The sequence below is a fragment of the Neoarius graeffei genome, chromosome 4 (genome assembly GCF_027579695.1).
Source record: "Neoarius graeffei isolate fNeoGra1 chromosome 4, fNeoGra1.pri, whole genome shotgun sequence".
In the NCBI taxonomy this organism is placed as follows: domain Eukaryota; kingdom Metazoa; phylum Chordata; class Actinopteri; order Siluriformes; family Ariidae; genus Neoarius; species Neoarius graeffei.
The window spans coordinates 114349151-114373026 of NC_083572.1; the positions used below are offsets into that span (position 1 = coordinate 114349151).

At 45.1% G+C, this 23876-nt stretch overlaps 1 protein-coding gene across 1 annotated transcript in view; it reads left to right on the forward strand.

Annotated features, from left to right (window-relative positions):
* Positions 1 to 23876, forward strand: part of LOC132884670 (zinc finger protein 850-like) — a 107419-nt gene that overhangs the window by 72324 nt on the left and 11219 nt on the right. The window contains exon 10 of the mRNA XM_060918506.1: positions 3618 to 3695. Within this exon, the coding sequence (XP_060774489.1) occupies positions 3618 to 3695 (78 nt within the window). The remainder of the gene's footprint in view (positions 1 to 3617; positions 3696 to 23876) is intronic.

Consider the following 23876-nt stretch of genomic DNA (forward strand, 5'->3'; position numbering starts at 1 on the left):
GGTGCTGCAGGAAATATGCGATGCCCTGCGGTTGTCGCAATTGATAAACTCTCCGACCCGTTTAAATACAAAGTATATGGAAAAGTCCACTCTTATTGATGTTATTTTCACGAAATGTCCTTTTAAATACTGTGCAACCGGAGTGTTTTGCAATGATATTAGCGACCACTGTGCTATTGCATGCGTCAGAAAATGTAAACCTGTGAAGCCCAAACCACGATTCATTTTTAAAAGGAACTACAAGCACTTTAATGAGCAAGCCTTTTTACACGACCTTTATGACAGTGATCTGCACCGCATTGGTGAAATGGTTGATGTTGAATTAGCTTGGGAATATTTTAAAGCTATTTTTATTAAATTTATTGATAAGCATGCCCCCATGAGGAGATATCGGGTCAGTGGCAAGGATAATCCGTGGTTCAATGACAACCTCGCAAATCATATAAGGGAAAGGGATAAGGCTTGGTCTTTGGCTAAGCGACGAGGTGATCTTGCATCATGGAATAATTATAGAGCACTACGTAATAAGTGTACAAAATTAGTGAAAGCTGCCAAAAGTGACCACTATTTGCAATTGCTAAATGAAAACCTAAATGACCCCTGTAAATTTTGGAAGTTGGTTAAGTCCACAGAGGGGACTGTGGAAATACCTACACTGCCTGAGGTATTAAAAACAGCTCAAGGGGAGATAAAAGGCAAAGATAGTATTATCAATGCATTTAATGACCATTTTAATACGGCAGCGGCAAAAGTTACATCTCACCTTCCAGTGTTAGAAAACCTCACTTTGCCTCAAGGAGTGATTTCTTCCAGTCGTTTTAACTTTTCTGCTATTACACCCTTTCAAGTGTATCAAGCCTTGTCTAAACTAGACACTAGAAAATCTACAGGTGCAGATAAAATTGAGCCCATTTTTTTGAAGGCAGCAGCAAGTGTGATTGCCAGTCCTATTGCTTCTATATTCAATCTTAGCCTCACCAGTGGGGAAATCCCTAGGTCTTGGAAGTCAGCCATGGTTCTCCCACTGCTGAAAGGTGGTGATCCCTCAATACCTGACAACTATCGCCCCATTTCTAGATTGTCAGTAACTGCTAAAATATTTGAGTCTCTAGTAAATGAGCAGGTTAAACATTATTTGTTTGAGAATAGAATTTTAATATCCACACAATCAGGATTCAGACAATATCACAGCACTATCACTGCCACTGTGTTAGTCACTAATGACATAATTTCTGCCCTGGATAATAAGAAGTCCTGTGCTGCTCTTTTTGTTGACCTTGCTAAGGCTTTTGATTGTGTGAATCATGATCTTCTTTTGCAACGTCTTCAGCATATTGGTTTCAGTGACATAACACTGAAGTGGTTTTTAAACTATTTATCTGGGAGAACTCAATGTGTAGCTGTTGACAGTAGTAGCTCTGCTTCAGTAGAGGTTAAAATGGGTGTGCCCCAAGGTTCAATTTTGGGGCCTATCTTATTCACTATTTATATTAATAACCTGTATGTTGGCCTTGACTCAGTGAAGGTACACCTGTATGCCGACGACACTGTTTTATACACATCTGCCACCTCTGTAAGGACAGCAGTTGAGGATCTTCAGTCTGCCTTCAGTGTTTTTGCAGGCTTCTTTGCTTAGTCTCAGACTGGTTTTAAATGCTAAAAAAACAAAATATATGGTTTTCATTCGTTCCCGCTCATCATTATCAAATGTTGAAGTGACCACTGCTGATGGCACCCTGTTAGAAAGGGTTAAAACCTACAAGTATTTAGGAATTTGGCTTGATGAAAAATTGAACTATGAAGCACATATTGACCATCTTCTTAAAAAACTTAGACCAAAGCTGGGTTTTTATTTCTGTTTTAAAAAGTGTTTTCCTTTTCCTGCCAGGTTAAGATTGGTCCAGAGTACTTTTTTACCTATCTTAGACTATGGTGACATATTATACATGCATGCTCCTGCCTCTTTTTTAAAAAAGTTGGATGTAGTTTACCATGCAGCCTTGCGTTTTATTACAAACTCAAAAATGAGAACACACCACTGTACACTGTATGAAATGGTTAAATGGACTTCACTATCACTCAGGAGAAAAAGCCATTCCCTGATTTTTATTGCCAAGGCATTGGTTGGTAAACTCCCACCATACATTAACTGTCTGTTGTCACGCCAAATCAGTTCTTATAGCACTAGGTCAGGAAGTAAAATAATCTTAAATATTCCAGCTGTACGCACTGAACTAGGCAAAACTTCCTTTAGCTCATATGCCCCACATGCTTGGAATAACCTTCAAAATACCTTAAACTTGGACTCTGTGCCTTCTATAAAGGTTTTTAAGAATCTTTTAAAAACAATTTTAATTGAAGAATGTCATTGTTTTTAAATTCACCTTTATTATGTCTGCTGTATCATCTTTGTTCAGTGTTGGGGTGCACTGTGTTCCTGTCTATTGTGTGCTTGGTTGCCTGCCTTGTTTGTTAGCCCCTGTTGATTGTCTGCTTGCACTTCTGTTGTGTCTATGGCTTATGTAACCTTGCATGTGCATTCTCTGTTTGTCTGTAAGCCTTGTGTATGTGTCTCTTCTGTTTGTTTGTTTGTTTTTATGCTGTCTTGCCCAGGACTCCCTGGAAGAAGAGGTCTTTGTACCTCAATGGGACCTTCCTGGTTAAATAAAGATCAAATCAAATCAGAGCATGTTGCTGAACCAACCGAGGACGAAATAAAAACTCTACTCAAAATCAAAACCCCCAAAATTATCAAGTATTTAAAAGAAACAGAAATCACTAAAACAATAGTTTCCCCCATATCTCCTGTTCCACACTCCAGCCCAATCGGTGTACCTTTAAGTTGGTTTGCCAACCACCAAAAAACCCTAAATAATAATAATAAGAAGCAGAAAACCAAAATACAAAGAAACTTGCTACTGTCATTTCGATGGTTTATTTACATAAACCAAAAAAATAATGCTCTGTTTCTCAAAATCCAGTGAATGTGGATAAAATAAAACAGTTATTTCATTCAATCTCGTCGTGCATGGCTTAGAGCTAACTACTGGCTCATGTACGACTCGATTTCGTGGAATAAAATATATCAGCAAACCAGCTTTATATTGATCTGGTGATGAGGAGCTCAAACACAGTGCTCCAGTAGGGGTCGAGTTTAATTCCCCTTTCTGCCCTGCTGTGATGAGTGTGGAGCTCCAGTAGGGGTCGAGTTTAATTCCCCTTTCTGGCCTGCTGTGATGAGTGTGGAGCTCCAGTAGGGGTCGAGTTTAATTCCCCTTTCTGCCCTGCCATGATGAGTGTGGAGCTCCAGTAGGGGTCGAGTTTAATTCCCCTTTCTGCCCTGCCGTGATGAGTGTGGAGCTCCAGTAGGGGTCAAGTTTAATTCCCCTTTCTGCCCTGCTGTGATGAGTGTGGAGCTCCAGTAGGGGTCGAGTTTAATTCCCCTTTCTGCCCTGCTGTGATGAGTGTGGAGCTCCAGTAGGGGTCGCTGTGGGCGTCTCGGTCGCGATCCGCCACACATTGAGAGAAATAGAAGAAGCCGTGCGGCAGTTTTGCTGATTGATGAGCTGAGCTCTCCGACTCTACTAATCATCTTTCCATTAAACTCTTTCTGACAGGGTTTTACCCCCACAGTTCCATCTGATCCGTTGTGGGGGATTTGAGGTGGTTAACTGCGTTCTGCTGGAAACATCAAGGTAAGTTCAACTCGGCTAACAGTGGCTCAGTCCCAAATGGGATTCTACTTCCTATGCTAGTGCACTACACAGGATATAAACTAGTGCCCTTTACACACTCTGTAGCGCACTACACAGGATATAAACTAGTGCCCTTTACACACTCTGTAGCGCACTACACAGGATATAAACTAGTGCCCTTTACACACTCTGTAGCGCACTACACAGGATATAAACTAGTGCCCTTTACACACTCTGTAGCGCACTACACAGGATATAAACTAGTGCCCTTTACACACTCTGTAGCGCACTACACAGGATATAAACTAGTGCCCTTTACACACTCTGTAGCGCACTACACAGGATATAAACTAGTGCCCTTTACACACTCTGTAGCGCACTACACAGGATATAAACTAGTGCCCTTTACACACACTGTAGCGCACTACACAGGATATAAACTAGTGCCCTTTACACACTCTGTAGCGCACTACACAGGATATAAACTAGTGCCCTTTACACACACTGTAGCGCACTACACAGGATGTAAACTAGTGCCGTTTACTCACTACACACACAATCAGGACTCATTTGGAACTCCGCCCCTTACAGTGAAATGCTACAGTGTGTGCAGATAATTATTGATTAATTACTAAATTGTTGCTCATCATAAGAGTCTTGTCTTCCTTTTAATTTAATTGTCGCTCGGTAAGTTTATCTCAGTAACTTTGTTCTCATCAGCTGAACCTCACTGAGATACTGAAGGAGTTTAATCTGGTCAGGAATGTAATTTTTCCAAAACAGTCAAAACTCCAGACGCTACAGTGAAGTTCGTTTAGTGAAAGGGGTTTATTCAGTTCCATTTAAGAGGATAACTGGTATCCTTCAGCACCGCTGTAATATGGTACAAGTGTCGCTAACACGTTTAATACATGATACAAACAAACAAGTGTTCAGTACAAGGGTTAATCAGGGGTGAGAGAGAGACTCAGATGGTTAGAAGGTAAGACAGATTGTAGGGATGTGGGCGAACTCCAAGGAGTCGTTTGAGAAGAAGGATAAACACCTGCTATAACTCTATACTTCAGCTGTAGATTTCTTCATGGTAGATGATGATGATGATAAGTCAGGGTTTTAGTAGCCAAAAGAAGACTTGTATCGTAAACTCTGACTCCCACAAAGTTGAAGTGTGATGTCACTGCGTAGAGAATGTGAAGTTGACGTCATGCTGTGGTGAATTTTGCGTAACTGACATGTTACATGCGTAACATGTTGAGAGGATTAGCGGAATCCTCTCATGGCACTTAAACATGTCTCTTTCTGTTGAAGAGTTGGAGGCTGTGTGTTGATTTTTTGTCATGATTCTGAAAAGCATCGCTATGGCAGGTTTGTGCTTGTCGCATCAACTCGAAGCACATTGAAAACAAACTGAAAACTCGTTCACTTAAACTTCAATTCATGGAATCATTCAAAAACATTCACTCGCGTGTCAGCTCCAAACCTCCAAACCTGTAGGGGGCAGAGAGAGAATCAGTGTGTGTTAGTAGCCAGAGATCACCTTAAGCTTCCTGTAGCAGCCTGCACCTGCACACCTGCATGGGAGAAAAGTTTGTGAACAAAGGAATTCACAGAAGCAAACAGCGAAAACACAGATTACTCAGCTCATGGTCAAGACGCAACTGGTAGGGAAATGGACATTTGTAATATTAATTTAAATGTTAAAATTAAGTTTGAAGTGTAAAAATTGTGATTTGTTTCAGTATTTAATCATGTTAATTCAGAGTTGCAGCCTGTCTAATGAGATTCAGTTGCTTGCCTATTTATGGGGCTAAAATGTTTTAGTTTAAAGCAATGCAATGTATTATTTTGTTTACTTTAAAGGTTATCAACCTAAATTCAACCTAAGCTAACTACTACCTATCTAAATCCACTATCTATCAACTATCTACTGATCATCTGCTAAATCTACCTGGAAAACAAAACTGAAAACCTCAGTAAACTAAAGTAAAGGAAGATTTAAGTTGTCCCTTTGCGTCCTTCAGACCAGGCTCTTTTCAAGTTTGGGCAAGAACTGAGTAAAACCTAAGATAAGTTGATATAGGGCTGTGCGATATGGGAAAAAATGAATATCCCGATACATTTTCTCCATTTCACGATATACGATATACATCTCGATATATTGAAATCTCCTCTAAAGGACCCCATGAAATCTAACTTTTACTCTTTACTGTTTTCACTACAATCCCTGCAGATTAAATAACATTCTTGGTTAACTTTACAGGTGGTTTTCAACAACACATTTTACATTTTCATGTTGGTGATTAATCACAATTGAATTGAAATAAGACTATTTTTATTCAACAAAGATGTGGCACAAACTGCAAAAACAATCTTGAAAATTGCAACAAAGGGGCGACACAATACAGAGCTGCTCAGAGCTCAAACCAATAAAGTGCAGCTCAACACTGAGAGACATTTAGCCTAAATAAGAAAAGTGCTCTTTCATTAAATTATTAAAAAAAAAATAGATCTCCAAGCTATTAACCTGACTACTGAGAACCACTGGAACATTTACAATAGAGAGAGAGATTGCGGGAGAGAAGAGAGAGATCTGCAAAACATCATTTTTCTCTTTGCACACTTTTGAACTGAGTGTTTTCTGGCTCCGCCTCTCAGATGTGTAGAATTCTGGCTGCTGCCTTCTCTGTAAAATGTCTGCGACCAGGCAACTCATATTTGGGATCGAGTGTGTTTAGTAATTTTTGGAAACCTGGTTTTTCCACTATACTAATTGGGATCATGTCTTCGGCAATGACGTTAGTGATTGCATCCGTTATAGCTCTCCATCTCTGACTCGGTTTCTCATATGGGGGGCTTTGGAGAACGAGGCCGCTATGGTCGTTTGTTTAGCTTGTGGGGGGTTTTAGCTCATGGGCAAGTAGTTAGAGGTTTAAGAGACTCTTCATACTGTACCGGGTGAGTTTCAGGTGATGGAACATATTTGTAGTGCTGCTGCTTTTCGTGATATTTTTTTGTTTTGTTTTGCACACTTTACAAACTGGCATTTGCTGTTCCACGTCCTCCTCGTGATATCCAAAAAAATGCCAGTTGACTGACCCCTTACTAGTTCTTTTAGGAAGTAATTTGTCGCTGAAATTGCCAGAGCTTACACAGTAGCCTATGCAACACCAGCGATTGCACGAACTGAGTCAACCGGAACCAGGAAATCTTCCCGCCGGCAGTGTTGCCAGATACTGCTAGCATTTTCCAGCTCAAAATATGTTCAAAACCCACCAAAATGCACTTAAAACCGCCCAATCTGGCAACACAACCGAAACTAGAAAATCTTCCCGGAAGTTCCTTTCAGCACCGAGATGTCGCCCGGGATTGGTTGGCGAGTGCGTGACGTTATTTTCTTTACCCTTGGGCAGCCTCTCACGTTACTGCCTGAGGGACAGGGAGAAAACCACCGGAAAAGGTTTTAAACAAACACGAAACAAACGCAAGTCGGAAGATGACCATAAAATACTCAATAGTTACGATATAATAATTTTATGTATTGCACACAGAATTTTTGCGATATATCGAGTATATTCGATATATCGCACAGCCCTAACTTGATAGTGCTGCTGCATGAAGAACTGCCACAGTAGGACACCATCGTTCAGAGAGGAAACCAGAAAGTGGCCTTTCCTGTGTGTAAAAACACAATCTGAACTCATGCATCAGTAATGCAGACCTTAAAAAAAAAAAAGGCGAGGGGCGGTTAAAAAAAACCCCTCTGGGCTGACCCTGGGCCTCACTAGATATGACAATGTACTCAAAACCTTTGAATGAATCCATTAGGTGCTATAAGGAAAATGTAAAAATATCATGGCACCCCTTCCAAACCAGTATCCCCAAGTCTAACACACTGCTGGCAGGCCTAGAAATTCATATGTTTTCTTCATCAGCCAGCCGGACGAGTTCCCTTCCAAAGTAACTCGCCAAACAGAAAATCAACTCGCCAAAATGTGTTCATGTATGAATTTTACTTCTGTCAAAAATAACGCAAAAGAGAGTCGTTCCCATTGTTCATGACTAATGTGCATTTATTTCAAGACCCGAGTATTTTGATCCTGTTGTTAAATACATAAATGAGAACAACACAGAGCACCATAATATAATATCAACAAATAATAATGTATTGGAAAACTTGGCAACTTGGTGTACGAGTATTGAAAACAAATATACTGACTATCATGACTATAGCACCCAAAATATGTCCAACATGCTTTCTGTATTTCACCATTTATGAGAGAGAAAGCATTCGGAGCTTCATATTGACCAGGAATCAACTTGAAAAAAATTAATTATTCCATAAAAATCGTATCGCAGCCGAGGCCTACCCTGCTCCCACGCTTGCTTATAAGTCCTTTGTCGTATCTCCTTCTCGTACGCTTTATCGATGGCCTTTTTCTCCTCTTCAGACCGAGGTCGCTTTGTCCCCGTCTCTGGCGGTTTCTGTACACCTTTCAGAAAATTCCACATCGCAACGTAGCTTTGGCAGATGTAGATGTAAGCAACAACAAAAACACGTGTTTAAATGGGCAATAATGTGGCCACATCTATTGAATTTGATAACGTGATTACCGCGATATTCAACGAGATGCGTTATATGCATGCGCAGTAGTGAAAAAACCGACAGCCTGACTCGTACACGATGTGATTTGGAATTCTTCGGTATTTTCCGTCCTGCCGATAAACACATCGATTAACACAGACACGGCACGCGCTTAATATGTGGCAGCTTTAGTTGACTGTGTGTCTGAATTAGGGCTGTGCGATATGGGGAAAAAAAGAATATCCCGATATATTTTCTCCATTTCACGATATACGATATATTGAAATCTCCTCTAAAGGACCCCATGAAATCTAACTTTTACTGTTTTCACTACAATCCCTGCAGATTAAATAACATTCTTGGTTAACTTTACAGGTGGTTTTTAACACATTTTACATTTTCATGTTAGTGATTAATCACAATTGAATTGAAATAAGACTATTTTTATTCAACAAAGATGTGGCACAAACTGCAAAAACAATCTTGAAAATTGCAACAAAGGGGCAAAACAATACAGAGCTGCTCAGAGCTCAAACCAATAAAGTGCAGCTCAACACTGAGAGAGACATTTAGCCTAAATAAGAAAAGTGCTCTTTCATTAAATTATTTTTAAAGGTCTCCTTGCATCGTTTTTTTTCATTAATTGTGCGGTGGTCTCGAGTATGAATGAATGCCCTGTGAGCCGGTTTTGGTGAAAAAAATGCTGTGGTTCTCCTGTTTCAGGCTGTTCTAGTTTGGTGGAGGAGTGGGTGGCGGGAGAACGACAGGATTTCAGCTCTTACTCATTAATATTCATGACATGTAAACGTGTTACCTCTGATTGGCTAACAGCACTGTGACGCTCCCTCCAGTGGGTCAGAACAAGCGGATGTGGGTGTCTTTGTAAAAACTGTTTTGATTGGCTATTATGGTCTCAACATCGATGTTTTGACCAATAACAATGTAGATAACACGAATTTTACATCACATTCAACGAGATTTAAACGAGACTAAAGATGGAGACTTACAAATAATGTGTAAACATCGTTGGAGTTAATAAAGTTTGAACAGCATGAAGGAACATACCCCAACCCCCCGAAATTAATAAAAAAAATTCTCAACAGATTTGGCATAATATAAAAAGGTCGTTTTTTACTCAGAAAAAGCGGAAATCCGCCGAAAAGCAGAAAACTCTCATCCCTGCCGAGCTTGTGACCATGTCATGCATGCTAACGTGGAGAATATGAACATGCTATTTTGTAACAAAAACCTTCGAACAAAAAGTTTTTTTTACTTACAGCTTGTGAGCTGGTGGTCGATCGTCTTAACTACAGATCCAAGTATTAAAAACAACCTCGAAGCAAAACCACTACTGAAGGCACCGAAGTTTGAAAAGTCACTGTGGTTGAAATGATCAGAACACAGCACTAACGCTGCATTACACTTTGCTGGTGGTGTTCCAAAGATAAATTCCAACCATTTCTTCTTCACCTCTTCAATCTTGCAGCGTTGCTCCACTTAGGTTTCGTTTCTGTCGGCGGCTCCAGCCCGACTTTGGACGCTCGTAACTCGGGCAGGGGAGGTACCAGCCTCCCCAAACTTGGCAGCCAGCGACTTCTGCCCTCTCCTCAATAAACCAGCACTGCCAGGGCGGGCTAGCCCCGCGCCTTGGGACGTAATTCGCCCCGAGGCGAGCCGCGGCGCTCCGCTTAGGTTTCGTTTCTGTCGGCGGCTCCAGCCCGACTTTTGAATGCTTGTAACTCGTGCAAGGGAGGTCCCAGCCTCCCCAAATATGCAACGTTGATGTGTTACTGCCACAAATAATACAGACACGAACTTGTTCAGACATGTTTTCAGCTTGCTGTTAGGTCCTCTTCGTGAGCTACCGACGAGATGGGCTCTGCTATCTGTCCTTGTGCTTAAATCCGAACTTTCTTCCCATGGGCGGTCGCAAGCCAAGGTGGGCAAGGCCATGAATACTAATTTTCGAAGTGACGCCACTTCGTAGGGCTTTTTCTGATCCGCTCGTTTTTCCGACTATTTTCTTTCATAAGCTAATACAGGGAATGGGAGTAGAATTACATTTTCACATGCATATGCAACTCGGAGTGAACTATGGTATTTCAAAAAGGGCCAGTATTAAATGTTTTTGGTGGAAGGGCACCTTTAAAAATAGAGGTAGATCTCCAAGCTATTAACCTGACTACTGAGAACCACTGGAGCATTCACAATAGAGAGAGAGAGATCTGCAAAACATAATTTTTCTCTTTGCACACTTTTGAACTGAATGTTTCTGGCTCCGCCTCTCAGATGTGTATAATTCCGGCTGCTGCCTTCTCTGTAAAATGTCTGCGACCAGGCAACTCATATTTGGGATCGAGTTTGTTTAGTAATTTTTGGAAGCCTGGTTTTTCCACTATACTAATTGGGATCATGTCTTCAGCAATGACATTAGTGATTGCATCCGTTATAGCTCTCCATCTCTGACTCGTTTTCTCATATGGGGTGGCTTTGGAGAACGAGGCCGCTATGGTCATTTGTTTAGCTTGTGGGGGGTTTTAGCTCGTGGGCAAGTAGTTCGGAGTTTGAGACTCTTCATACTGTACCGGGTGGGTTTATGGAACATATTTGTAGTGCTGCTGCCTTTCGTGATGACAGGTTTTTTTGCACACTTTACAAACTGCCATTTGCTGTTCCACGTCGTCCTCGCGATATCCAAAAAATGCCAGATGACTGACCCCTTACTAGTTCTTTTAGGAACCAATTCGTCTGCTTCCATTTTTAATTTGTCACTGAAATTGACAGACCGGGCGGCATGGTGGTGTAGTGGTTAGCGCTGTCGCCTCACAGCAAGAAGGTCCTGGGTTCGAGCCCCGGGGCCGGCGAGGGCCTTTCTGTGTGGAGTTTGCATGTTCTCCCCGTGTCTGCGTGGGTTTCCTCCGGGTGCTCCGGTTTCCCCCACAGTCCAAAGACATGCAGGTTAGGTTAACTGGTGACTCTAAATTGACCGTAGATGTGAGTGTGAATGGTTGTCTGTGTGTCAGCCCTGTGATGACCTGGTGACTTGTCCAGGGTGTACCCCACCTTTCGCCCGTAGTCAGCTGGGATAGGCTCCAGCTTGCCTGCGACCCTGTAGAAGGATAAAGCGGCTAGAGATAATGAGATGAGATGAGAAATTGACAGACCTTACATGGTAGCCTATGCAACACCAGCGATTGCACGAACTGAGTCAGCGCTGTAAACCGAAACTAGAAAATCTTCCCGCAAGTTCCTTTCAGCGCCTAGCTGTCACCTGGGATTGGTTGGCGAGTGTGTGACGTTATTTATTTATTTTTTATTATTATTTTTTTTAACCCTTGGGCAGCCTCTCACGTTACTACCTGAGGGACAGGGAGAAAACCACCGGAAAATGTTTTAAACAAACACGAAACAAATGCCCCTCCTTGAACTGCCACCTTATTGTGGTGGAGGGGTTTGTGTGCTTGAATGATCCTAGGAGCTATGTTGTCGGGGGCATTATGCCCCTGTCAGGGTTTCCCAAGGCAGACAGGTCCTAGGTGACAGGCCAGACTAAGAGCAGTTCACCAAAACCCCTATGGAGAGAAATCCGAGGACCGTGACGTCGCCCGGGATGACGCAGCCGGGGCCCCACCCTGGAGCCAGGCCCGGGGTTGGGGCTCGTATGCGAGCACTTGGTGGCCGGGCCTTTGCCCATGGGGCCTGGCCGGGCTCAGCCCGAAGAGCTGACGTGGGCCCGACCTCCTGTGGGTTCACCACCCACAGAGGTAGCAGTAGGGGACTGGTGCAATGTGGATTGGGTGGCAGTCGAAGGCAGGGGCCTCGACGACCTGATCCCCGGACACAGCGGCTGGCTGTTGGGACATGGAATGTCACTTCGCTGGGGGGGAAAGAGCCTGAGCTTGTGCGGGAGGTTGAGAGGTACCGGCTAGAGATAGTCGGGCTCACCTCCACGCACAGCTTGGGCTCTGGAACCCAGCTCCTCGAGAGGGGCTGGACTCTCCACTTCTCTGGAGTCGCCCGTGGTGAGCGGCGGCGGGCTGGTGTAGGCTTGCTTATAGCTCCCCAGCTCAGCCGCCATGTGTTGGAGTTTACCCCAGTGAACGAGAGGGTCGCCTCGCTGCGCCTTCGGATTGGGGAGAGGGCTCTTGCTGTTGTTTGTGCCTATGGCCCAAATAGCAGTATAGAGTATCCGGCCTTCTTGGAGTCCCTGGGAGAGGTACTGAGGAGTGCTCAGACTGGGGACTCCATTGTGTTACTGGGGGACTTCAATGCTCACGTGGGAGATGACAGTGACACCTGGAGGGGCGTGGTTGGGAGGAACGGCCTCCCCGATCTGAACCCGAGTGGTGTTTTGTTATTGGACTTCTGTGCTAGTCATGGTTTGTCCATAACGAACACCATGTTCGAGCATAGGGGTGTCCATAAGTGCACGTGGCACCAGGACACCTTAGGTCGGAGGTCGATGATCGACTTTGTAGTCGTTTCATCTGATCTCCGGCCCTATGTCTTGGACACTCGGGTGAAGAGAGGGGCTGAGCTGTCAACTGATCACCACCTGGTGGTGAGTTGGATCCGCTGGCGGAGGAGGAAGCTGGACAGACCTGGCAGGCCCAAACGTATGGTGAGGGTCTGCTGGGAACGTCTGGCCGAGCACTCTGTCGGGGAGGTCTTCAACTCCCACCTCCGGGAGAGCTTTTCCCAGCTTCCGAGGGAGGCGGGGGACATTGAGTCTGAGTGGACCATGTTCTCTACCTCCATTGTGGACGCAGCTGTTCAGAGCTGTGGCCGCAAGGTCTCCGGTGCCTGTCGTGGCGGCAATCCCCGAACCCGGTGGTGGACACCAGAAGTAAGGGATGCCGTCAAGCTGAAGAAGGAGTCCTATCGGGCCATGTTAACCTCCAGGACTCCCGAGGCAGCTGACGGGTATCGGCAGGCCAGGCGTGCTGCAGCTCGGGCAGTTGCGGAGGCAAAAACTCGGAACTGGGAGGAGTTCGGGGAGGCCATGGAGAAGGACTATCGGTCGGCCTCGAAGAAATTCTGGCAAACCGTCCGGCGCCTCAGGAGGGGGAAGCAGTACTCTGCCAACACTGTTTACAGTGCGGGTGGGGAGCTGTTGACCTCGACTGGGGACATTGTCGGGCGGTGGAAGGAATACTTTGAGGATCTCCTCAATCCCACTGTCATGTCTTCCACTGAGGAGACTGAGGCTGATGACTCAGAGGTGGCCTCGTCCATTACCCAAGCCGAAGTCACTGAGGTGGTTTGCAAGCTCCTCGGTGGCAAGGCACCGGGGGTGGATGAGATCCGCCCTGAGTATCTCAAGTCTCTGGATGTTGTGGGGCTGTCTTGGTTGACACGCCTCTGCAACATCGCGTGGCGGTCAGGGACAGTGCCTCTGGAGTGGCAGACTGGGGTGGTGGTCCCTCTTTTTAAGAAAGGGGACCGGAGAGTGTGCCCCAATTATAGGGGAATCGCACTTCTCAGCCTCCCAGGGAAGGTTTACTCCAGGGTACTGGAGAGGAGAATTCGACCAATAGTCGAACCTCGGATCCAGGAGGAACAATGCGGTTTTCGTCCTGGTCGCGGAACACTGGACCAGCTCTATACCCTTCATAGGGTGCTCGAGGGTTCATGGGAGTTTGCCCAACCAGTCCACATGTGCTTTGTGGATCTGGAGAAGGCATTCGACCGTGTCCCCCGTAGTATTCTGTGGGGGGTGCTTCGGGAGTATGGGGTTCGGGGCTCTTTGCTAAGGGCTGTCCGGTCCCTGTACGAACGGAGCAGGAGTCTGGTTCGCATTGCCGGCAGTAAGTCAGACCTGTTCCCAGTGCATGTTGGACTCCAGCAGGGCTGCCCTTTGTCACCGGTTCTGTTCATAATTTTTATGGACAGAATTTCTAGGCGCAGCCAGGGGCCAGAAGGAATCCTGTTTGGGAACCACAGGATTTCATCTCTGCTTTTTGCGGATGATGTTGTCCTGTTGGCTTCTTCAAACCAGGACCTTCAGCATGCACTGGGGCGGTTTGCAGTCGAGTGTGAAGCGGCTGGGATGAGAATCAGCACCTCCAAGTCCGAGGCCATGGTTCTCGACCGGAAAAGGGTGGCTTGCCCTCTCCAGGTTGGTGAAGAAGTTCTGCCTCAAGTGGAGGAGTTTAAGTATCTCGGGATCTTGTTCACGAGTGAGGGAAGGATGGAGCGTGAGATCGACAGGCGGATCGGTGCAGCCTCCGCAGTGATGCGGTCGCTTTACCGGTCCGTTGTGGTGAAGGAGCTGAGCCAAAAGGCGAAGCTCTCAATTTACCGGTCGATCTACGTTCCGACTCTCACCTATGGTCATGAGCTTTGGGTAATGACCGAAAGGACAAGATCGCGGATACAAGCGGCCGAAATGAGTTTCCTTCGCAGGGTGGCTGGGCGCTCCCTTAGAGAGAGGGTGAGAAGCACAGTCACTCGGGAGGAGCTCGGAGTAGAGCCGCTGCTGCTCCACATCGAGAGGAATCAGCTGAGGTGGCTCGGGCATCTTTTTCGGATGCCTCCTGGACGCCTCCCTGGGGAGGTCTTCCAGGCATGCCCCCCCGGGAGGAGGCCCCGGGGAAGACCCAGGACATGCTGGAGGGACTATGTCTCTCGGCTGGCCTGGGAACGCCTCGGTGTTCTTCCCGAGGAGCTGGCCGAGGTGTCTGGGGAAAGGGAAGTTTGGGCTTCCCTGCTTAGACTGCTGCCTCCGCAACCCGGTCCTGGATAAAGCGGAAGAAGACGAGATGAGACGAAACAAATGGAAGTCGGCAGATGACCATAAAATACTCGGTAGTTACGATGTAGTAATTTTATGTCTGTCACACAGAATTTTCAGAGATATATCGAGTATATTCAATATATCGCACAGCCCTAGTCTGAATCTTTGTTTTTTATATATATATATATATATATATATATATTTTTTTTTTTCAACTAGCCAGCCAGGCTGCCCAGTGACAGGAATTACCCGCCAAATGACAAATTAAGTCACCTCGGGTGACCGGACCACCGTGAATTTCGAGCTGTGGTAGGTGTATATACAGTTAAAGGAAGGTGTGGGTTTTTTTTTTTATAATAATTTAAAAGAACACAGAAGGCCCATAGACAAATCACAAAAAACAGAGAACCCAGCAAAAACTCAATGTGCTTAAGCTTTTGGCTATTTAGTCAACTAGGCACCAGATTAACCATAAGTGATTTTGTTCTTTCTTTAAAAAAAACACACACACACACACACACACACACACACACTGTGTGAAAGCTGGTCCCAAAGCACAAGACAGTAGACCCTTGTGAAGACAGAATAAAACAGGCCTCAACTCACAAAGCTAACTTCTGAGTCAAATGGGAGTAAGAAAAAGTAGCGGTCCAATTAAATGTTGTTCAGGGAATGAGTATTGGGGGAGTGAGGGTGTGTCAGTGAGGCAGATGGCCCACGTTCCTCTAGTTCTGTTGCCACCAGTGATGACATTAAGCTGTTGTGGACTGCTTTAGTGCTGTCAGTCAGTGCGTTTACATGCACATAGAGAAAATCGAATTTCTGCCGTTGCTCGACTGAAATCAAAGTTCTAAATGGCATGTAAACACCTTAGCTCGGCTGAAATTGAACCGAACTTGATTTCTCGCAATCGAGCTACACGACCTAGATTATGCGATTTTTGCCGAGCTACTTAGTGCATGTAAACCCTATCGAGCTACGTAGTCGAGCCGCTTACTTCAGCACTGCCCCTTCCGGAAGTGACGAGTGACGAGACCACAAGCGGGAAACACAACAGCCTCAGTCGGCATGACAACGAATCATGACAATGGCATGAATCTTTTCTTTTTGTGGCATTGTTTGCACTGTTAAAATTTAGCTCACTTACTGTATCACCAAATACATCTGTACAGCTGTTGCATAGCTGTGAATTGTGTACATAAACAAGTCATTGTATTTGTGTGTGTGTGTGTGTGTGTGTCCAACATCTGAAGAATGTCAATAAAAACAAAACAATTGAACTTTTTGTGTGTTTATTAAGACACAAGTTAAATTGTAAGCAAAAAATGGACTTTAGAAAAATATGCAATAGTGCAAATAAGTTGTCTTACAAAACAGTGGTCTGCGCAGGACAGTTTGTAGCCATACAGTCTGTTAGAGCAAGCCTAACAGCTTGAGCATGGAACTGCCAGTGTTGCCAGATTGGGAGGTTTTAAGTCCATTTTGGCGGATTTGAACATGTTTTGGGCTGGAAAACGTCAGCAGTATCTGGCAACACTATAGCTCTTCATGACGACAACCGGAAGTGTACCAACACGATGGGGCGTGTAGCGCCACCTGTGGCTCGGGTGCACAATGCACCTTACACAATAGCTGGATTTCACAGTTGCATGTAGGATTGGATTTCTCTGGCACCCCTCCTGGGACCCTTTGCTCGATTACCGACAGTAGCTCGATTTGGATGTGCATGTAAACGTACTGAATGACTCCTAGTTTTCCTTAGCTGAAGGGCAAATGTCTTCCTCACCACCAAAGAGGAAGTCAAATCCATATTTCTTTTCCTCGTTATCATTCCTGCCCCCTGACTCATGGAGGTCAGACAGTGTAGCCGTCGGAGGAGGATTTTGTGAAGATTGTGCATCCCCTCCCCACGTTAAGAAGGGTAGAAGGTCCAACACATGATGAACTCCAGGTTGGAATTGTCTGAGGCTTCAGACAACTTGTAGTTCAAGTTCAACATGACTTGATCCACTCTGTCCAAGGGGTCCAATTTGGCAAATGCGTCAGAGCACAGTGAGTTCTCAGCCATATTAAATTCACCGGGGGGGTGAATGTGGTCTGTCTCCATTTCTGGTCATAGTGACTAGGGTTAACAAAATAACGTGTTTTAATTTAGATTAATTAATTATGGGGAGGAGTATCAAAAAATTAACACCAGTAAATCGCACACTTTGATGCCCCTTGGCCCCATAAGTCACTCTGCATAGCACAATTTGAACATGCACTGGCTTCATGTGCTAGCTCATCGGAAGGTCCTACTTCCCACTTGTGAAGTCAGAATCACTTTTATTGCCAGGTATGTGAACACGCATGAGGAATTTGACTCCGGTTTCGCTTAGCTCTCTTAGTACAAACAAATTTAAAAAAAATCTTAGACAAAAAGCAAAACAAAAAGCTATGTACATATACAGTATCTATAATTTTTTTTATTTTTTTAATCTTTTGGTGTAAAATGGTGCATAGTGCAAGGATGAATTAGTAAATATATACAGTGTGCACAGAATGACGGTATGAGTGTGCAGATATTTCATAGTTGATGTTAACGATATTTGAGTCCGGTTTTAGCTGTTCATCACAGAGACAGCCTGAAGGGAAAAAACTGTTCTTGTCTGGTTGTTTTTGCATACAGTGATCTGTAGCGTCTCCCAGAGGGGAGAAGTTTAAACAATTTGTGACCAGGGTGTGATGGGTCTGCAGAGATGTTACCTGTCCGTTTCCTGACTCTAGACAGGTACAGGTCTTGGATGGAGGGCAGGCTGACACCAGTAATTTTCTCTGCAGACCTTATTGTCCGTTGCAGTCTGTTCTTGTCCTGCTTGGTGACCGATCCAAACCAAACAGTGATGGAAGAGCAGAGAACAGACTGAATGATGGCAGAGTAGAATTGTCAGCAGCTCCTTAGACAGGTTGAGCTTCCTGAGCTGGCGCAGAAAGTACAACCTCTGCTGGGCCTTTTTGATGATGGTGACTGTGTTGGTCTCCCACTTCAGGTCCCGGGAGATTGTGGAGCCCAGAAACCTGAAGGTTTCAACAGCAGTCACAGTGTTGATGGTGATGGGCGGCGGGGGGGCTCCTCCTAAAGTCCACTGTCATCTCCACAGTTTTGAGTGTGTTCAGCTCCAGATTGTTCTGACCGCACCAACAGACCAGCCGTTCAACCTCCTGTCTGTATGCAGACTCGTCACCGTCTCGGATGAGGCCGATGACTGTGTCGTCTGCAAATTTCAGGAGTTTTTAACAGGTGGGTCTCTTGAGGTGCAGTCGTTGGTGTAAAGGGAGAATAGTAGTGGGGAGAGCACACACCCCTGGGGGGCGCCAGTGCTGATAGTCCAGGTGCTGGATGTGATGCTCCCCAGCCTCATCTGCTGCTTTCTGTCAGTCAGGAAGTTTATAATCCACTGACAGGTGGAGGAGGGCACAGTGAGCTGGATGAGCTTGATGTGGAGGATGTTTGGAATGATGGCGTTGAATGAATGCCGAACTGAAGTCCACGAACAGGATCCTGGCGTATGTCCCTGCAGAGTCAAGGTGTTGCAGAATGTAGTGCAGTCCCATATTGATTTCATCATCTGTTGACCTGTTTGCCCGGTAGGCAAACTGCAAGGGGTCCAGCAGGGGGTCTGTGATGTCCTTCAGGTGTGACAACACCAGTCTGTCAAAGGACTTCATGACTACAGATGTGAGGGCTACAGGCCTGTAGTCATTCAGTCCTGTGATGGTGGTTTTCTTGGGAACCGGGATTATTGTGGAGCGTTTGAAGCATGAGGGGACTTCACACAGCTCCAGGGATCTATTGAAGATCTGGGTGAAGATGGGGGCCAGCTGATCAGCACAGACCTTCAGACAGGAGGGTGACACACCATCTGGGCCGGGTGCCTTCCTGATCTTCTGTCTGCGAAAAAGCTGACAAACATCCTCTTCATAGATCTTGTGTGCTGGTGTGGAGTCAGAGGCAAGAGGAGACAGAATAGCAGGGGGTGTAAATGGGTCTTTAATGTCTGGGGGGGGAGAGGTGTGAATGTGTCAAATCTGCAGTGGAACACATTCAACTCGTCAGCCAGTTGATGGTTCATTGCAGTGTTGGGGGATGGTCTCCTGTAGCTGGTGATATTCTTCAGGCCTCTCCACACTGATGCCGGATCGTTGGCTGAAGGCTGTTTTTGATCCTTTCAGCGTAGCTTCTCTTAGGCCCTGTCCACACGGCAACGGATTCAGGTGACTCCGATACAATTGCTTATCGTTTAGGCCTGGCGTCCACACGGCACCGGCGTTTTGGGTGCCCAAAACGCAATCTTTTTGAGAACGGGTTCCAGAGTGGAAAGATCTGGCAACGTTGCCGTTGTGAAGTCGTCTGGATGAGTAGAACGGATTTGTTTACGATGACGTCACAACCACATGACTGTGAGTGCTTCACGCCGGGTAGAAGTGTAACGAATATCACCAGGAAAAAGCCTTACAGAGCACTAGTGAGAGTGAAACACGAGCTTGGATATTATTATTATTATTATTATTATTATTATGTTCAGTGTTAGTTCACAGTAGTAATGCAAGAAGCAGAATAGTGACAGTAATAGTGAAGCAAAAACATGCAATTGTACAAACACTGCAGCTCTACAGCAAAATATTCATTTATGAAATGGTCTGATTCTTAACACCAGTAGTGCCAATGATGATCTCATTGCGATGCGAGTTGTCAACAAATCCTATAACTTGGTTCATGAAACGCGCTTACAAAATATTTTCACTGTGAATATTTGTGTAATGGTGCAAAGTGAGAGAGAGAGAGAGAGAGAGAGAGACTCTGCCCTTAGGGCAGAGTCAATCCCGCCAGCAAAAATAGGGGAAAAAAGGAGCGATCTCACCTCTTCAGATGTTGGTTTTAGTCCTACAGTACATTCCTCAAAAAGGGCGTAGAGGAGCAAATTAATCCATCAACGTGTAGTATTCAATTTATTCCGGACCATTAAAGACGCTGCCTTCCGCGTAGAATCATACGTCATCCTCGCCGCCATATTGGATAGGTCAAAGCGGAGAATAAAGATTCATGCGCTGCCTTTAACTGTACCAACAGGTTTGCCGTCCAAACGAGATCACATGGGATTACCTTTCACAGGTGAGACTGGAAAAATACTTTTCATTGTATTTGGTCATTATAATGTAGTTTTACGAACAGATTTTCCTGACTTTGTGGCTAATATGAAGTCTCGCGCATAATAGTTTATGCGCATGCGTCCTTACTACTTCTATTGTTCTGGTGTCTCCGAAGGGACCGTCTTACAGTGCCCCTAGAGGTGTGGCATGTGTATTGCATCGTTTTTAGCAAGTTTTGCGTTGCCATATGGACCTGATATTTTACTGATCGTTGCCCATTTGGACGCGATATATTTTTAAATAACATCTCGTTGCCATTGTCGTGTGGATGTAGCCTTAGCTGCTTTCACCTCTTTCATCAGTGTGTTTCTGGCCTGTTTGTACAGGACTCTGTCCCCGCTTCTGTAGGCCTCCTCCTTGGCCTGGCGAAGCTGCCTGAGTTTTGCAGTGAAGCAGGGTTGTTTGTTGTATGTGCAGAAGGTCTTGGTGGGCACACACACATCCTCACAAAAATTGATGTAAGATGTTACAGTATCAGTCAGTTTATGCAAGTCTGAAGCTGCAGCCTCAAAAACACTCCAATCAGTGCAGTCAATGCAGGCTTGTAGTTCCACTTTGGCCTCATCAGACCATCTCCTCACTGTCTTGACTACAGGCTTAGCAGATTTTCAGCTTCTGCCTATAGGTCAGGATAAGATAATCCCAAGGCTGCACGGGGGACAGAGTGGTATGAGTCCTTTAAAACAGTGTAACAATGGTCCAGAGTGTTAGTGTCCCTGGTGGGACACTTAATGTGCTGTTTATATTTTGGCAGTTCGTGGCTGAGGTTTGCTCTGTTAAAGTCCTCCAAAACAATGAGCAAAGAGTCCGGGTGTTTTTTTTTCTTCACATTGTTTATCTGGTCAGCCAGGTGTTGTAATGCCTCAGTAACACAAGCCTGAGGAGGGATGTAGACTCCAACCAGAATAAACGAGAAAAACTCTTGCGGAGCATAAAACGGTTTGCAGTTTATGAATAATGTCTCCAGATGAGGACTGCATGATTTGTTTAGAACCGTGACATCAGTACACCAACCTTCGTTTATGTAAAAGCAGACTCCGCCTCCCCTCGTTTTCACCATGAGCTCAGTTTCGCAGTCCGCTTGGTGCAGGTGAAATCCAGGCAGGTGGAGAGAAGTGTCCAGGATGTGCTCACCAAGCCAGGTTTTGGTGAAGCACAAGGCAGCACATCTGTTAAAATCCGTGTTGAGTGGGTTGAGGAGCAGCAGTTTGTCCATCTTGTTAGCCAGAGAGCGGACGTTAGCCAGGTGAATAGATGGGAGCGCAGTGCGAAACCCCCGCTGCCTCCAGCGTCCTCGGCGGAGACCATAGAGAGCTGCTGCTCCTCCAACAAGTAGCTCTGGAAAACTTTCTGGATCGATGAAAACCGATTGAAAAAAACTTTACTGGTGGTTATTCCAATGTTTAGGAGTTCTTCTCTGGAGTATGTGACCAGAGAAGAAGCGCAAGAAACACAACAAATTACACAAAAACATAGAAAGTACGAGAGAGCGAAGTACCAAAGCAACCGTCCGCGGCACCATCTTGGATGAAGAATTACAAGTATGTTGTGTTCAAGTGCTTTGTTGTCATAGCGAAATGTCCTCTTCTGCATCATATTGAAAGGTTGATGGTCATACTAATTTGGGAACTCGGGTATTAAAATTATTCCTAAAGTTCCCACTTGAGATGAGCTGAAGGTGCATTCATTGAGCAAGGGCATCTAACCCACAACTGCTCCGCGGGTGCTGTAGCATAGCTGCCCACTGCTGTGTGTGTGTGTGTGTGCGTGCGCGCTTCAGATGGGTTAAATGCAGAGGTTAACTTTCACTGTGTGTTTAAGTCTGTGCTTGAGTGTATATGTGACAAAGGTTTCTTAGCTTGGCTTCATGTGCATCTTCCAAGTCGGCAACTCCTATTTACCATAGTTTTGATAGCCTGTGAAGGAAGCAATAATGCTGTGGGAAGTAGGACCTTCTGAGGAGCATGTGAAGGTAGCATTTACAACCATAATAATGTTGCTTCAATACAAAACACTTAGCAGTGAGCTCGAAGATCAGACCTAGCTTAGCCACTGATGTTACCGTGAGCAGTCGGTCTCATCAAGCCACACTCGAACAGGTGTTCAGACACAAACTGAGTAAGTTTACCTGTGACAGATGAACCAGCTCTATAGCTGAATGGACTACAGGGGGAATAGAGGCTTTATACATTGTGTCTTATGACAATTTTGTACGTGGCTACTACTTCTTAAATATGAGGCAGCTAAACAGTCTCATGCAGGCTCTGCAGCTATCTAATTGTAGGTTGATTGGGGTGTTAGGTTTGGCTTGGTGTGCTCAGGTGGGTGGAAGGTGGGGCACTCATGGATAACATGCAGGGGCGTGTTTAGCCTATTTTTGGGGGTGCTCAAGCACCCCCAAAAACGAGCTCAGCACCCCCTAGCTCAGCACCCTCAAAAACACTGCTTTTGGATGTAATTTTCAGAAATAAGTGCCCTTGCGCACTGCGTAATGAATGTGTGCGCGGGCGTGTGTGTGTTCTTGAATTCACCTGTTACGTGATAGTCTATGAGCAGTAAAATCCCTCTCCTCCTTGTGTCCCCTCTGATTGGGTTGCCTGTCCGCGCGAGTGCTTGCTACCACATGGTGGGGTTTTTTTAACTGGATTCCACGCCGATGAGGAACTCGAAGTAGCACCTGAGTATTACTGGCATAGCGAGATGTGAAGGTACGGACTGGAATTACAATTGTTAAACACAACACAATAATATGCATAATGCAATATTGATGTTCCCTGGTCTATGAACAGAATGATAAAAACGACATTTATCATCCATATCGAGATACCTTTGTGCAGAGCTGTACAAGTGCTACGGTGCTAGACCGCCGTGTGTTAGTCAATTTTATTTAATGTAACATAGCGTTTACGTTTGCTTATCATTCTTATCATGCTTATCAACAAAAAATATAAACTAATGTAAACTAATGTAAAATCATAATAATACACACTAATACACAATAACACATTAATTAACAATTACCACTGTTCAAAATGAATAGCTCCAACATTACAAATGCAGTAGTAGGTCTTGTTTAGTTAAAAATATAACTTGTCAGTGGTTGTAAATGTGTAGATATCATAGTTTATTGGGTCAGCTTCTGTTAAAACATTGCATAAGTCTAGTTTTGTCTAGTCTAGTCTTCTTGTCTAGTTAAGTCTGTCTAAATGCGGAATAAACGTGGAAACACTGTCGTTCAAGCCAGGTGCCTCTGTCAGCTCTGGGGGCTAAGCACCCCCAAAGATCAGATGCTAGAATCGCCCCTGATAACATGCTCTGTGGTCTGGGAAGGTAATCCACATTCGTAGGCTGGTGATGGGTGCAGACCCCAGCAGTGCACGCAGGAGTTGAACCGGCCAATACCCGTGCATAGTCGGTTGAAAGTCACCCATTCCCTGCAAGGGAGGTCTCTGCCTGGTGGTAGCTTTGTGTTCGGAGGAACTGTGAACTGGGTGGGTCTGGGGGTCTTTTGCCAGCTGGTTCTCCACATGGTCAGTGTTATGGTTTGCTTCACGCAAGGTTGCTACATGCCGGGAGAAGGGGCAATGGGACAGCAGATGCTGCCAACCCCGTTCATTGTTCTGGACAGTGTTGTGTAGAAGGTGGTTGGTGTCTTGTTGGGCCTTTTCCACTA